Consider the following 16,430-nt stretch of genomic DNA (forward strand, 5'->3'; position numbering starts at 1 on the left):
GGAGACGCTGCGGTGGGAAAGGACCGAGCGAGCGGTAACCCCGGCAGCTGAGGCTGCTGGCCCATCCTTGGGGCTGCAGGTTTGGTTAACGAGGGCCTTGCCATTTCCGCAAAACGGAAAGGGATCCATAGTCTTCCATCTTATTTCGAGGCTGACTTTTCTGGGGGCTGACAAAGGCCTCGGCTTCAAAGGGGTTTGCTGTTTTGTGGGGATTTTTTTGTCTTTTTTTTAACTGAACCATAGTTCATATACAGTATTACATTAGGTTGGTTTGGTTTTATTGCATGTACTCTGAAATTTCCCAGGGCATCAGTTAGGAAACGCAGGCCCAGCACCCTCAGGGAATGCTGTATCTAATACCGATTGTTAGGCAGTCGCGGAAATAATTGCCTTGGCTTCTGGAAAAGTCCAAACAGCAACATTTCTGGCTTCTGGAAAAGTCCAAGCAGCCGCAGATCTCTTTAAACGTTACTGGGGAACTTGGAAGAAACGATTTATAGGAGTCCACCCCCGTGGATAAATTTTTGTTTATTCAGCCCTCATTTTCCAATGATTATGTATCGCTATTGTGGTAGTGTTCTGTTTCAAAACCTGTAAGGTCTTTGATTCCAAGGCTGCAAAACGCTGGGAGGGGAATTATGGGGATTCAATTTGAGATTGGGGTTTACATATTCTAGTGGAATGCTAATGTACTTGGGAGATTTGTTCTGTAGGTGTAGTTATTTATACTGAGTGAATGCCTAAATCAGCCATTACAAATGCTTTTAAATGGTTTCAACAAAATAATCAATGCTCAGGTACCCGTTGGGGCTGAATGTCTAAAGGTATGTATGTCTTTGGAGGTATTTCTGAGCTATAGTGCTTAATGGCTCCTCAATACTTTATAAACAAAGCTTTAATTCCTCAGTTTAAATCCATAAATTTTTTGCCATCTTTGCTGGAATCTTTTATCCAAGGCACCTGTCCGTCTTTCTGCCTTTGCTAATTTTGACCTTTTGGCGTCAGATGCACGTCTCTTTCCCTATTTATATGCATGAATAATTTCCAATTATTTTTCAGAGTCCAACTAAAATATCATTGACTTGATGCTTTGTCCCCTTCTCTTCATTCCCTTGGACATCGGTCCTCCACTCCAGTAATCCCAGGAGCCCTCTTTTAAAACAGTTTAATTTCAAGTACTCTCTTTGAGCACTCTCAGGCTTCTACCTTGCATTCTTGTTATTTGTGTATATATATTCTCTACTAAAAGTTAAGCTCCTTGGACAAGCATTTCATCCATTTCACCTTGGATCTCTACAGCACTAAGTGTGGTACAGTTTATAAAAGGAGATACTGAATAATTATTCAGAACTATTTACAATTGCTTCTTGGCAGTGCTAGAATAATTCACCAGAGCGTGACAAGAGAGTTACAGTGAGGCCTCCTGAGTTCAGAGCTCTGACTAACATTAAGGCCCCACAACCATTTAGATCTTTGAAGAGCTATAACAAGTAACATCTTTTTCTGAAAGTCGTACCTATCGTTGTCTCTTGAGGCACCTGACCTGGAGTAGCCCATCACCTGTTTTCACAGAGTGGTGTAGTACGGTATTTTTTGTCACTGTAGACCCCATTGCCTAACACACTGTCTGCCACAGAGTAGTTGTCAGTAGATATTTGTTGAAAGGTACTATTTCCCAGACAAATTTAACCATACAAGGCTTTATTATAGCCAACTATAAAAAGACACGTTTGAGATGACTGGAGAGAATTAAACTTGGACTAGATATTAAAATATTTATGGTATTAATTTTGTTGGGTGTGATAATGGTATTGTTATGTTTCTCTCCCTCCCTTTCTCTCTCTCTTTTATAAGTCTTTGTCTCTTGGTAATACATGCCAAGTATTTACAGGTGAAATATGGTGCCTGGGATTCACTATAACATACTCCATGAAAAAGGGGGGATGAGCTGAAGTAAGAATAGCAGAATGTTGGTAATTGTTGAAACTGGGGGATAGTAACATTGGGATTCAATGGACTATTCTCTCTACTTTTGTATCTGATAAAAATTTTCCATAATTGAAACGTTCTAAGTTATTTTCAGTTGATGTGGCCCAGGAGCTTATGAAATCAGTTTTATTTTTAAATTTTGAGTACATTGCACAAAATGAATAAATTGCTCTAAAAAATTATCAAGATTTGGTTATTTTAAAACCCTTACTTAACAAAGTAAGACTTGTTATCATTTATGTTATCCTTACCAGTATGACAACATTCAAAATAAATTTAGAGGAGAAAATATTAGCTCTTTTTTTTTTTGAAACAATACTCTTAGTGGTAGGGCCAAATGAAGGAGTCGGTTACTAACATTTACTGTGTGGCCACTGGTCGTTTTCTCACTCATGCCCTCCCTTTCCTTCTTGCAAGCTTAGATGACAAAGATGGGCACTATTTCCACTTTGTTGCAGCTCGCCTTCCTCACCAAATCTGATTAAACCCACCTCTGTGCTTAATCCTTCTATGTACCTCACCAGCTGATTCTAGCTGGAGAAAATCACTGAACTTTGTCAACTGAGCTTAATTTTAAATGTGTAACCAGAAGTCATAAAATGAGCATTTGATTCAATGACACTTTCATGGTGGTAAGTCATTAATTTTCCCATTTTTGAAGATAATTATTTCATATCTTCTCACCTCAGATTGATTCCCTCCCCTTACTTGATGACTTTTCCTCATAGGTCATGGAAAAATAGGTGCCATCAGCTGAGAATTACCTCATCTTTCCACCCCCAACTAGTCTTGCAGCTGTCCCTGCACTCCACCTTCTGCCTGGTAGCAAGAGGCTATGCCTGAGGGCGACCTTACCATTTGTGCTGAGGATCCTATCCCCTCCTCTAGGGCTACCTTGCTGCAATTGGATCCCTAGCCTACATCAGTTTCTCCCACTCTGCTGGCTCATTTCCATAATGCAGGCAATCAATTCTTAATATCACCCATCTTTAAAACAAAAACAGACCCTCTCTTGACTCCGTGTCCTTCATCTACTGCCCAGTTTCTCTACGCTTTTATTCCTTTCCACCAAAATTGCTCTTTGAGCCCACCATGCCCTGCATCTTACAAAGCTTATGATGCATCTCTATCCTCATCTGCCAATTGGCAGCATTGGTAAGATTAACACTGCTCAAGTGTGAGATAAATTCTGCTCAAACCCCTTTCTTCTCTAGACTTCTTGATATTCAGTGTTCTCCTGCCTTAGTGGCACTTCTTTCTAATCTCCTTTGCTGGTTCTTCCTTTGCCAAATCTCTAAATATGGAGTGCCTCAGAGTTCCTTCCCTGGCCTTCTTTTTTCTAACTAACTATGCTTTTTTCCTTGGTGACCTTATCTCCCTACTCTCATAACTTTATCCATTCTTTTAAAGAGGACTAATGATCCCAAATCTGCAATTCCAGTGGGACTTCTCCCTGGAGCTGCTGACTCGTGGATTTACATGTATCTTTAACAGCATGATCAGTTCAAAACAATTAAGATCTCTTCCCAATCTCAGTAAATGCTTTCAGGCTCACTTTATATTACCCTTAAATACTTTTTTCACTAGCCCACACCCATCCATCTTTCTCCCAAGTACTCCTGAAATCTGACCTCTGGACACCATCTCCAGTGCTGCAAATCTGGGCCGCAGCACGTCACCTCCTGACCGCTGCATCAGTCCACTGGCTCTGCCCCTACTCTTGCCTTACAGCAGTTTCTCTTGGTAGCCAAGGTGACATTCAAACCTTAGAATCTGTCATTTTTTTCTGCTCAATGTGCTCCAGTGGCTTCCCTCACACCTAAAATAAAGTCCAGATTCCTCCAAATGCAATGTGAGGAACTTGGTTTGATCCTGATTTGGAGGGAGACTTTTAAAAAAGAAAACGGCTAAAATTGGAGACATTTGAGGAAATTAGATTATGGCTGCATAATCAGAGGATATTAGGAAATTATTACTTTTCCTAGCTATGATAATGTGTTAGAGGTTATGTAGGAGAAATCCCTAGTTTTTAGGAGATGGGCTGATATATTTAGTAAAGTATAATATCTGAAATATATTTCCAAATAGCTTGGTAAGAAATGTGTATTAATGTAAAGAGAAAGCAATATAAGACAGTATTAATGATTGTTGAATCTAGGTGGGGAGTATAATAGTGTTTGTTATACTATTTCAACTTTTCTATAGATTTATTTGTAATAGAAAGTTGGGAGGAGGACGTCCACACTCCTTGCTGTGGCCTATAACCCTCTACTCCAGGCAGCCTCCGGTCACCTCTGATCTCCCTGCCCCCTGCTCATCCATCCCAGTGTTCACCATGCTCTGCCACACTGGCTTCTCTCAGTCCTTCAGATTCAGCCAACCCATCTCAGATTCCCTCTGCCTGGAATCTTCCCCCACATCTTCACCTGCTGCCTCTTCTGCTCATTCACATCTCTGCTCAAAAGTCACCACCTCTGAGAGGCCTTCCCTGGCCATCCTAACTCCATAGCAGCCCCACCCCACCCAAGTTCCTCATTCTGTTCTTGTTTCATAGCACCTGATATCAGTCATATATCATAATTTGAGCTCACTTGATTAAAAGGCGGTTTTCCTACTGGTCCATCACTAGAGGCCCGGGGGAGGAGGGGCAGTGCAGAGAGCTTGGCTCTGGTTCGCAACGGCTCTGCCGTGCCTGGGTCAGTGAGCAAGCAGCACCAGACCTTCTGGCTGAGGGGGCGTGTGAGGCCTGGCTGAACCAGCATCTGCGCCTCCAGCTCGGCTCTGAGCGTCACCCCGTATCATTCACCCTGCTAGACTCCCGTACTCGATTCTTCACAGGCACCTCTTTGTTTCATCATTGTTGCATTCTTGGTGAGGTTTTCCTATTTTAAGAAGGTATTCTGGAAATCTACACAACAGAGCTTATGATTAACAATACTGTATTGTATATTTAAAAATTTCGTAAGAGGATAGATCGTTAAGTGTTCTTACCACAACACCACCCCCTCAAAAAAAAAAGAGAAAACCCAAAGGGGGCAACAGAAAGCTACTGGAGATGAAGTTAAAGGCAGTAGTTAGGGTTTCACCAGTGTATACTTATCTGTAAACAGATTAAGTTGTATACGTTAAGTATTTACAATTTTATGTATGTTATTTGTACCTTAATAAAATGGTTGGGGGGAGGGGCATGTGTTAGAAGAACCGAGAAGGCCTGAATTCTGCCCTGCCAGTCACCCACTGGCAGGTTGACCCCAAGAGAGATTCAAGGAACAACAGCAAGTAAAAAATAAGTACCACCTTATTAACAGCTGGTGTGGTGCCTAAAAAAGCTGGGTAAACTGGGTTGGAGGATGTACTTCCCACCCTAAACACAGACTCCCCTGTGCCTGAAGCCCAAACGGAATCGGGACGTCTGCCGTCCTCTCCCGGACACCTGAGCCAGGGGGCCGGACCCCTCTTGAGAAGGAAATCTCAGAGGCTCTCAGCTGCCTCCCTGGGTGGAAGAGGAAGGAAAGAGAACCCAGCCAATATGCTCGGCCTTTTAAAAGCACAGGAAAATATACCCAGATTAGTATTCCTCTTTCAGGAGAGAACTGGAAGGGAAGGTTTCCTGGGCATGGGAAGAGAAGCTAAGAGTTCCTTCCTCCAGGGACCGTTAACCATCCTCCTTTTAAGACTACCTGCCTTTGGTAGTCCCCATCTTGGGGACCCCCACTTGTTCCACCAGCTGCCCAAGCCAGAAACCTGGGTATGTTAAAGATTCTCCGTTCCTCAACCCCCACATTCGTACTGATTTTACTTCCTAAGAAGGTTTTGCATCCATCCATACCACCTTAACCCTGTTCTAGCTCAGGCCACAGTCATCTCTGGTTTTCTACAACCAGCTCCCAGCTGTTGCCCTGCTTCCATCCTACCCCCATCAGCTGCAACTTGCACGTGGTACAGCTGGAGCGGCTGTTCGGAGCAATATAAAACTGATCCCCCATGTGCTGCCTCACACTCTTGAGAGACTGCCCTTTGCTCTGAGGGTAAAGTCATACTCTTAAGAGACAAAAAGGCCTGGCAGGATCGGGCCCCTGCCCACTTTCCTCACATCCTCTCTCACCAGCCGCTCTGAACTCCAGGCCCCCCTCATTCTTGCCTTCCCACGCTGTTTCTTTACCCTTTTCCCTAGGTCGAGCTCTCTCCTATTCGTATCTCAGTTGTAACATGTCTTTATCTTACAACTGGCATGTCCAGTGGCCTGCTGAAGTCTATCCCAGCAGTTCAGAGTTGCTGGCCAGGCCTACCTGTGTTCTCACACACAGCCTGGGCTTCCTCCCGCAGGCACTTCCCTCCATGTTGTACTCGCCTCTTCCCTCGTCTGACTTCCCCGATCTGCTGTGTACTCGGTGTGGGCAGGGACCACGTCTACCTTGGTGATTGTTCGGGTTCCCAGAGCCTGCCCAGAGGACATCTGATGATCAAAAGAGGAAAATAATTGTCCTCAAAAATGGGGGAGTTAGTAACCTGTATTTTTCTTACTTATTTGATTTTGGCCCTTCTGATAAGGTCCTTTATTTTCCTGCAGGCAAACAAGTTATTAAAAGCCTTGAAAGCCCATCTTAAACACGAAGCAAGAAAGGAAAATGAGAATCAGGTAGGTACCATTTTTTATCATCCATTAGCAAAAAATCATATTTAGTTACTGAGTAAAACACAATTAGTGATGACTTTAACACGTTTATTACCGAAGAGATTGTTATTGGTAATAGTTAATCTTTTTATAATAACTACTTGTTATAAGTGGACAAACTGCCTTGTAACAAACTGCAAAATGTTACCAGAGATGGCATGGAATAAGCAGGGATGAAGTCAGAAAACCAAGGTGAAGAGGCAGCTCTGTTAACCTTTTTGTGAGATTTTGAAAACTCAGCCTCCTTGATGCTTAGTTTCCTATTCTTTAAAATGAAAATAACATCTCCTCTGCTGAGCTCAGTGTTATGAGAATCAGATGAATAGGGACTGTGGAAGTGACTTGTGGTTAATAGTAAGTTACTGCTGATTGGAGGGGCTGTTTGAGACACAGACCAAAGATTTTTTTTACAAGGAATGACACCTAAGTGGACCAATGAATGCTTCATTAGGGCCAGGATCCTTAGCTTGAAATAGAGGAAAATATTCAAAGGCCTTAAGGAACTGGGCCTTGAAGAGCATCTTTGGTATCTGGAAATGAAGGCAAATATAAACATGAACTGAAAAATCTAACTTCCTTCTCTCTGTCTTTATCACCTCTCTAACTATATTCCAAGTTATTAACATTAAAAAAAAATTTTTTTGACTCCAGGTTTTAATTAAAAGAGCGAAAAGGAGTTAATCTTGAATTCCAGCTTTAAAATATTCTGCGTCAGATTCATCACTATCCATTATCTGTGTATATGTATAAATTTGGTTTTTTAGTGGTTGAGAATGTATGATTGTAGTGCCATTTGAAATCAAGATTTTACTTTGGGTAGTAATTGATAGATTAAATAAAAAATGATCTATTGTATTTCAAAATCAGCATCTCGGGGGACTTCCCATTTTGAAAAAATTTCACAAGAACAGGATGATCATTAGAATTCAGTCAGATGCCTCCTAAGTAGTGACTCTGTCAATAGTGAGGTTGTTGGAAAGACCTGATATGGACAGAGTTTATCTAAGGCTGCAGAAGGAGTCAGCACATCAGTAGATAATTAATGTACCAAGGATAGTGTAACTTGCAGACTTCCAAATCCCCTGGGGCTTGCACATGTGTGGATCACATCTGAGTAACTGACACCAGACCCTCTGGAAGCCTTATTCAAGTGGGGCTATCCTGAACTGTACAAGTTGGACCAGCTCTGTATGTACGTTAGTCTGTGTGCCAGGGCCTCCCTTGTCTGAACCAGGTGTACCTCTTCATTCTTGGATTTAGGCAAGTCTGTTATAGGTACATCGTGGTACATTCAGGAATGAGTACCTCCCCCCCAATCACTGTCAGCCTCCCAGACTAACATTCCATGGTTAAGGTGCATGAGGTTAAAACAAGACATCTCTGCAGCAGGCTTCTAAACAGGACAGTTAAGAGGACGGGTCCTGCACTCTGCTCATGTGGAGATGGGAGAAGGTGTAAATAAGTGCTTTAAAGATGTCTCTTCACATTCCAGCACTACATGTAAGCGAAGGGTACTACTTCTATGGTAGAAACAGTTTCTTCTTTTTCCCTTCCTCCCCATGACTGTCCAGGGAGTTGGGATGTGGGGTCCAGGCTGCATCTTTTACTCTCATTAAATATTCCTGCTCCTTTGAATTTATGCTCACCTATATTCATCTCTCATCTGCTGGCCTCCTGGTTGCTTTCCATGTTCACTGTCTCCATTGTCCTCGTCTTTGTTTCTAAACTCCTGTGGTTTTCATTTCCACTCTTCATCAGTCATCCATTTCTTTGGGTATATCCTTGATCTTACATTACTTGGAACTATTCTGTTTCTGTAATATTTTTCCCCTGTCTAAAACCTATTATCTAAGCCTCATTATTCATTTACTTACAACACATTTATCTTTGTGGTTCTCAACCCAGGATGTATGGGGCAGTCATTTGGAGAGCTTTTTAAAAATACTAATACATATTCCTCACCAAATCCCAGACCAATGAAATCAGCTTTCTGAGGGTGGGGTCCAGGCACTGTGGTGAAATGGACTGAAAAGTCAGAATACAAAGCAATCTACCCACTACTTCCACATAGAGAGCATCAGGTGTCTACCACCATCAAAAATATTGAAAGGTTTCTCCTTCCTTTCATTTATATAATGAAATAAATGGTCATTAAGCAAAGCTCTCTGTCTTCTTGCATTTAAGGATCCCCCACCATGGTGGCCTTCTCCTCACCTAAGGAACCTGGTAGATCTGATCACACCAGATAAGAACCCTCCCACACTTTCACGCTTCTAATGAGGTTTTTCTTGTTTTGATCTGAAATATGAATAATCAACAGTCACTAGACATTTGAGTAAAGTCTGCAGTCAGCTTAAGAAAGATAAAAATAAAAAGATTAACCTAGAGGAAACGTGATTCACAAAACAAAAGCTTTAAAAAAAAGAAAAAGGGTCTTAACAATAACTTGCTGATTTAGCAACTCAATTCTATGCAGAGGGGGAACAGATAATTCAGTTAAGCTACATAACAAGCTATACACATTAACAAAGAGGTGACAGGTTGAGAGAGAGCAAAGGACTAGGTGAAGGAGTGTTAAGGATGCTCATATCTGCAGTTGTGGAACAAGATCTAAAAGTTAAGTATCTTTACAGCTGCAAAGGTAACTATATGTAGAGTGATTAATGTGGTATAATATTTTCAGGAAGAGGATGGGGAGATGAGAATGGCATAAATGAGCTAAATTTTAGCACACAATAGGCACTGAAAATAGCTGTTGAAAAATACAAAAGCCAAGTGATACATAACCACCTGACATTAAGCCCTGGAAATAGGAAGGATAGGGTAGAGAACCAGTTTTTTTTTCAATATAGTCTCTTTAGTATTTGATTTTTTAGCCATATGTACGAGTTTATTTCAAAAATTGGAATTTATTTATTAAAAAAATACCAAAAAAATACCAAGCTTCTTTATAGTCTCTAGGTAAGATAACGTGCTTAATAAGGCTTCCTCACACTTATGATGGATAATATATTCACCTACATTTTTCCTAGAGCTTTTAGTTTCATCTTTTACATTTAAATCTTTAATGCATCCAGATTCATTCTGGTGTGAGAGAACAATCCAGTTTCATTGTCTGCCCCCACCACCACCAAAAGTACAAGAAACGTAGTTTCCTCAGCACCATATGCTGAATAACAAAGCCCACCATCCCTTGCTAACACAGAGTGCAGCCATTCTCCTATAGTGACTCCGTACATAAGCAGGCCTGTTGGGAACATTCTAGCGCCTGTGCTGTACTAACGTAACTCATTTAGTTTATGATAGCACAAGTGCCTTTCTTACCCTATTCCATTATTCAGCCTTTGACAAGTTACTGTGTACTCTAAGCTTCAGTCTCCTCATCTGTGAATGGGATAATACTGGTACCTGTCTCATAGGCTTTGAGGAATAAATGAGACAGTCCATAAATAGCCTAGTGAAGTTGCACTCTTAGCTGCAATCATTATTAATTATAGCACACTGCCTGGCATGTAGTGTATATTCAATAAGTTAATGCACTTTTATTAATTTGCTTATTTACGTAAACTTGGAAAGCTATCCCAGCTGAGTTTTTTAGCTGAGTATCCTAGCTTTAGTTTTTTGGGTTGTTGAATGTGATTGTTTCTTTTTAAATATGCCATAATTCCTGACCTTACCTGTAATTTAGGGCTAGTGAGTTTTAAAGTTATCTTTGGCATATGTAACATGTTCTTTATTCGGTTTAAAGCCTGATTCTTCCTAAGCATTATAACTCTAGACATAGGAAATGGCAGAGTAACGTCTCTCTTTTCAGGATGAAAGTCAAATTTCTGCATCCTCGTGTGATAAGACTGAGACCCAGATTAGCCACCAGGAGCAAGCTGAGAGGGAGCCAGTTGGCCATGTCACCAAAATGAGGAGAAGGTACAGGACAGTCCACAGGACCCCTGACTCCCAGGTAAATGGAAATGTGCAAACTAAAAATAAGCCACCACCTGTGCCAAATTGGTGTATGCTTAGGGAGCTTTCTCTTCTAATTTTGATTTTATTCTTCTCTTTTATCCTTTAATTCAAATATAACTTTTATAAGACACGGTCCTAATTTTTATTTTCTAGCTTCATATGTATATATGTGTGTGTGTGTGTGTGTGTGTGTGTGTGTGTGTGTGTATATATATACACATATATATAGTCTCTCAGTCATTAGACTACCCAGGTCTTTTAGTGTTAGTCTCACCCCTAAGAGAGCTCATCTTGCCACTTAAGCCAGCCAGTGGGCCCTAGTCTCCCCAGTCCCCAGATTCACATTCTGGCAAACCAAACCTGCCACTCAAAAATCTAATTCTACTTTTCTTCCTAAGCCCCTTTTCAATTTGGTATCTATCTTTGGAAGACAGTGATTACTTCTTATCATTTACATTGTTTATTTCTTCTTAAAATTTGTAGCAGAATCATTCCAAGATAAAAGTAAGTGATCCCCATCTTACTATGATGATGGACAGTGACTGTAATGGGGTTTGTGGGGGGGACTTGGTGAAGGGGAGAGCCTAGTAAACATAATGTTCTTCATGTAATTGTAGATTAATGATAACAAAAAAAAAAAAAGTAAGTGATCCCATTGCCACCATCCAAAAGACAAACAACAAATGTTGAGGTTGTGGAGAAAGGGGAACCCTCCTACACTGCTGGTGGGAATATAAATTAGTTCAACCATTGTGGAAAGCAGTATAGCAGTTCCTCAAAAAGCTCAAAAAAGACATACCATTTGACCTAGGAATTCCACTTCTAGGAATTTACCCTAAGAATGCAGCAGCCCAGTGAAAGAGACAGATGCACCCCTATGTTTATCGCAGCACTATTTACAATAGCCGAGAAATGGAAGCAATCTAAGTGTCCATCAGTAGATGAATGGATAAAGAAAATGTGGTACATGTACACAATGGAATATTATTCAGCCATAAGAAGAAAACAAATCCTACCATTTGCAACAACATGGATGGAGCTAGAGGGGATTATGCTCAGTGATATAAGCCAGGTGGAGAAAGACAAGTACCAAATGATTTCACTCATCTGTGGAGTATAAGAACAAAGAAAAAACTGAAGGAGCAAAACATCAGCAGAATCACAGAACCCAAGAATGGACTAACAATTACCAAAGGGAAAGGGACTGGGGAGGGTGGGTGGGAAGGGAGGGATAAGGAGGGAGAAAAAGAAAGGGGGCATTCCGATTAGCATGTATAATGTGGGGGGAGGCACGGGGAGGGCTGTGCAACACAGAGAAGACAAGTAGTGATTCTGTAGCATCTTACTATGCTGATGGACAGTGACTGTAATGGGGGTTGTGGCGGGGACTTGGTGAAGGGGGGAACCTAGTAAACATAATGTTCCTCATGTAATTGTAGATTAATGATACCAAAAAAAAAAATAGCCGTCAACACCACAAGCATTCCGCTGCACATTCACTTCTTTGAGCAGAAATGTAAAAAAAAAAAAAAAAAAGTAAGTGATCCCATTGAATTCCAGGATGAAGAAAAGCAGGAAAACCAGGATCTCAGAACAGCTGTGGAAGTCCCTTCTTCACCAGAAAAGAGCCAAGGAGATGAAAATGTGGTTTCCTTAGGGAAAAGAATGAATGGTGTGCCAAGTAAGTGGAGGGGGGAATCCAAATTCCTAGGGGTAGCCCCGTGCATTAGTGCCCTAGGACTGCCCTAACAAAGTACCGCAGTGTTAGCTTAGAATGGTAGAAATTTATTCTCTCACCATTCTGGAGACTGAAAGTCTGAACTCAAGGTGTCAGCAGGGGCCTGCTCCTTGAGACTCAGTAGAATTCCTCCTGGCCTCTTTCTGTCTTCTATGGTGGCTGTTGATCTTGACATTTCTTGGCTGACAGCTGCATTACTCGAAATCTCTGTCTCTGTTACATAGCATTCTCCTTGATAGCTTTAATGATATCTCCTTGATAGCTTTAAACTATCATTGTAAAAGGTCATCAGTCATACTGCGTCAGGATCTACATGAATTAACTCATTTTAATTTGATTATATCTACAAAGACCCTATTTGCAAATAAGGTTGTATCACAGTTACTGGAGACTGACTTGAACATACCTTTTTGGGGAACACAATTTAGCCCATTATACCATATGTTAAATGTTCTATAATCAAACACTTACAAAATGTTAAGTGTTCTATGATCAAAGCAAAAGTTAGAACCTAATAGAGTAGGCCATCAAGTCCATTTTAGTACCTTTGTAGAAAAAGTAGAAAAAGAGTGTACCTGGACAGTTAAGGAAGTTGATCTCCACGTGGTGATGAGGAGAGCCCGTGTTTTGTCATTGCCCTTCATGCCTGCTCCAGAGACAGGCATGAAGACCTGTCTGCCTGCCCAGCCAAAATGGTGAAAAGGGAGCCACGAAGTCTACCTTCCAGTAGCATGGACATTTTTATTAAGATAAATGTACTTTTCTTAGACTCTGACCTCCTAAAAACCTCTTCCTAGATTTTCTCACCTGAAAGTTTGTTACAATAAGACCAGAAAACTTCAGTACCCTCATCCTAACAAGATTTGGTGCTTCAGGATTTCATTCCTTGGGAAGCCTGCCGGCTGCAGTGTCTCAGTGTTAGTCTTGCCCCAGAAAATCTGTCTGGATACCTGAAGCTGGTCTGAGGGGGGACTGAGAAAGAAGATGAGCTGGCCCAGTGGCCACCAGTTAAGTACAGAAATTTGAATGCTGAGCCTTCCTCTTTTCCCCAGAATTTTGAAGGTCTTGACTAAATCTAAATCTGGAAACTTACAGGAAGTAGAGGTTCTGATTCAGTAGGTCTGAAGTAAGCCTGTGAATCTGCAGTATTTAACAAGCCACCCTGGGTAATATTACTGCATGGGCCTCATACATAAATGCATTTTGAAATCATGATTTAGAACAAGATGTAAAGAAATATAACAGTCAGAAGTGGGGGTGGAATTACAAACATCTGCTATTGCACCAACCCTTTCACCAAGGAGACTTAGCTCTAGGGCCCACCCAGTTTTGGGGTGTGGATAAAATGAGGGTGGACCCATTAAGTCAGGTTTGCCTGCTGAAACACAGGCTGTTTAAAAGGAGAAAAATCTGATCATGTGGTTTCTGGTGAGAGGAATATTTTAAACATTATTCTGACATAATTTTGGACTTAAAGTTGCAAGAATAGTCCCAATATTTGCTGTCAGTACTGCAGAAGGCACAGGTGTTGGTTGGTCCTATGACTAGTCATGTTAACTTGTGCCACCAGGTTATGGTGACACCTGCCAAGTTGCTCCTTTGTAAAGTTTCTGTTTTTCCATTTGTAATAAGTATCTTGTGAGGAGTGACTCTGACTCTATAAATATCGTGTTTCTCATTGAACTTTCCCTCTGGGTTGAGAGCCAAGGTCCAAGCAATATCCCTCGCAGCCCCCTCCTGCTCTATTGAATCATTCTTCCACCTTCTTTTATGGAGGTATTGGGAAACCTTAATAAATGGCCTTATAACTAATATTTCTTGAAGATCTACTTGCATATTTTTTAGTAGATTGTTTAAAGTTGACAAAGCTATCAGATTATGGAAAATGATTGTAAGCAGGGGAAGACAGCAAACCTTACATGCACCATGATTCCAAGAACATGGATTTAAAGAACAAAACCAAAACAAGTACAGAAGCAGAGGACCTGAAGAAATAATGCCATAGCTCTAATGGTGTTTCTTAGGCTGGTGGGATTGTGTGCTTTTATCATTTTATCATTCTAGTTATAATAATATGTTCATAGCAAAAGTTCCAGAAAAGTGTTTTTAAATTTCTAGTATATGTATATAACTTCTATACAGGAAGCATAAAATTTCTGCCTCCTACTAGAAGCATATTAGCTAAAATTGTAGTGATTCTGTAATTAATTGTGCTTCTTATGTGCCATTTCTCCCACCACCTTGGCAGAGCCTATCATATGAAAATGTACCACATTAATTTATAGGCAATTATTAATGGCAAGAATTTGTTTAAAAAATCTTCAGTACTGTGTCTTTGGATTCAGGCAATGAAGATTCGAAGGTGCCTTCAGAAAGAAAGAAGTCTCTTTACACAAATGGGTTTTCCAAGCCAGGAAAGAATAAGAAAACTGCAAACACTACTCCAAGTAAGTTTTGTACCCAGAGAAACGGGAAGTAATGGTTTGCCCCTGTAGGCGTTGTTGGAGAGGCAATGGACCAGAAGAGCTAAAAGCTCAGACACTGGAAAAGGGGCTTGCATCCTTGTTCTTTCCTTTCACTAGCTGTGAGTGAGGCCTTGGACAACTTATTCTCGTAAACCCACTCCCTCCAATTAATGTGGGAATGACTATACTACCTATTTCATCAGACTGATAGATGCTTACATCGGATATATGGCAGGTTGGGATCCAGACCATTGTAATAAAGTGAGTCAAATGATAACAAAGAATAAATAACAAAGTGAGTCAAATGAATTTTTTGTTTTCCCAATATATATAAAAGTTATGTTTACTGTATAGTGTAGTCTATTAAGTATGCAGTAGCATTATGTCTAAAAAAGTAATGTACATACCTTAATTTAAAAATCATCATCTGAGTTTAAGCAAGTTATAATCTTTTTGCTGGTGGAAGGTTTTGCTTCAGTGTTGACAGCAGCTGATTAATCAGGGTGGTGGCAGCTTAAGGCTGGGGTGGCTATAGTGATTTCTCAAAATAGGTAACATTGAAGTTTGCCACACTGATTGACTCTCCCTTTTACCAGTGATTTCTATGCAGCATGCTGTTTGGTAGCATTCTACCCACAGTAGAACTTCCTTCAAAATTGGGGTCAGTCTTATCAAACTCTGCCACTGCTTTGTCAACTAAGTTTATGTAAATCCTTTATTGTCATTTCAACAGTCTTCACAGCATCTTCACCAGGAATAGATTCCATCTCAAGAAATACTTGCTTTCCTCATTCATAAGAAGGAACTTCTCATCCATTCAAGTTTTGTCAGGAGAGGGCAGCAATTCAGTCACATCTTCAGGCTCCACTTTAATTCTAGTTCTTTTACTGTTTCCACCACATCTGCAGTGACTTCCTCCACTGAAGTCTTGAACTTCTCAAAAAAAGTCATCCAGGAGGAAGAATCAACTTCTTCCAAACACCTGTTTATGTTTATATTTTGACCCTTTCCATGAATCCTGGAAGTTCTTAATGACATCTGGGAATGGTGAATCTTTCCCAGAAAGTCTTCAGTTGACTTTGCTCAGATCCATCAGAGGAATCACTGTCTATGGCAGCTAGACCTTATGAAATGTATTTTTATGTAGTAAGACTTGAAAGTGAAAATGACTCCTTGATCCATGGGCTGCAAAATAGATGTTTTGTTAGCAGGCATGAAAACAACATTCATCTCATACCTGTCCGGAGCTTCTGGGTGGCCAGGTGCATTGTCGGTGAGCAATTACATTTTGAAAGGAATCTTTTTTTCTGAACAGTAGGTCTCAACAGTGGGCTTAAAATGTTTAGTAAACCATGTTGTAAACCTAATAGAGTAGGCCTAATAGAGTAGGCCATCAAGTCCATTTTAGAGGGATTAGTGTGAGCACTTAGATGTGCTATAATCTAGGCTTTGTTGTTCCATTCATAGAGCACAGGCAGAATAGAGGCAGCATGACTTTAAGGGCCCTGGGATTTTCAGAATGATCAGTGAACACTGGCTTCAACCTAAAGTCACCAGCTGTTTTAGCTCCTAATAAGACAGCCTGTCTTTTAAAGCTTTA

The 16,430-nt window shown here is 40.8% G+C and overlaps 1 protein-coding gene across 2 annotated transcripts in view; it reads left to right on the top strand.

Moving 5' to 3' along the window:
• The window catches only part of NUSAP1 (nucleolar and spindle associated protein 1), a 32,389-nt gene that overhangs the window by 237 nt on the left and 15,722 nt on the right, over positions 1 to 16,430 (top strand). For both annotated transcript variants that reach the window (XM_037018985.2, XM_017648543.3), the window contains exons 2-5: positions 6,560 to 6,628; positions 10,479 to 10,622; positions 12,188 to 12,308; positions 14,711 to 14,812. In XM_037018985.2, coding sequence (XP_036874880.1) covers positions 6,560 to 6,628; positions 10,479 to 10,622; positions 12,188 to 12,308; positions 14,711 to 14,812 — 436 coding nt within the window. The remainder of the gene's footprint in view (positions 1 to 6,559; positions 6,629 to 10,478; positions 10,623 to 12,187; positions 12,309 to 14,710; positions 14,813 to 16,430) is intronic.

The sequence above is a fragment of the Manis javanica genome, chromosome 8 (assembly GCF_040802235.1).
Source record: "Manis javanica isolate MJ-LG chromosome 8, MJ_LKY, whole genome shotgun sequence".
Lineage (NCBI taxonomy): Eukaryota > Metazoa > Chordata > Mammalia > Pholidota > Manidae > Manis > Manis javanica.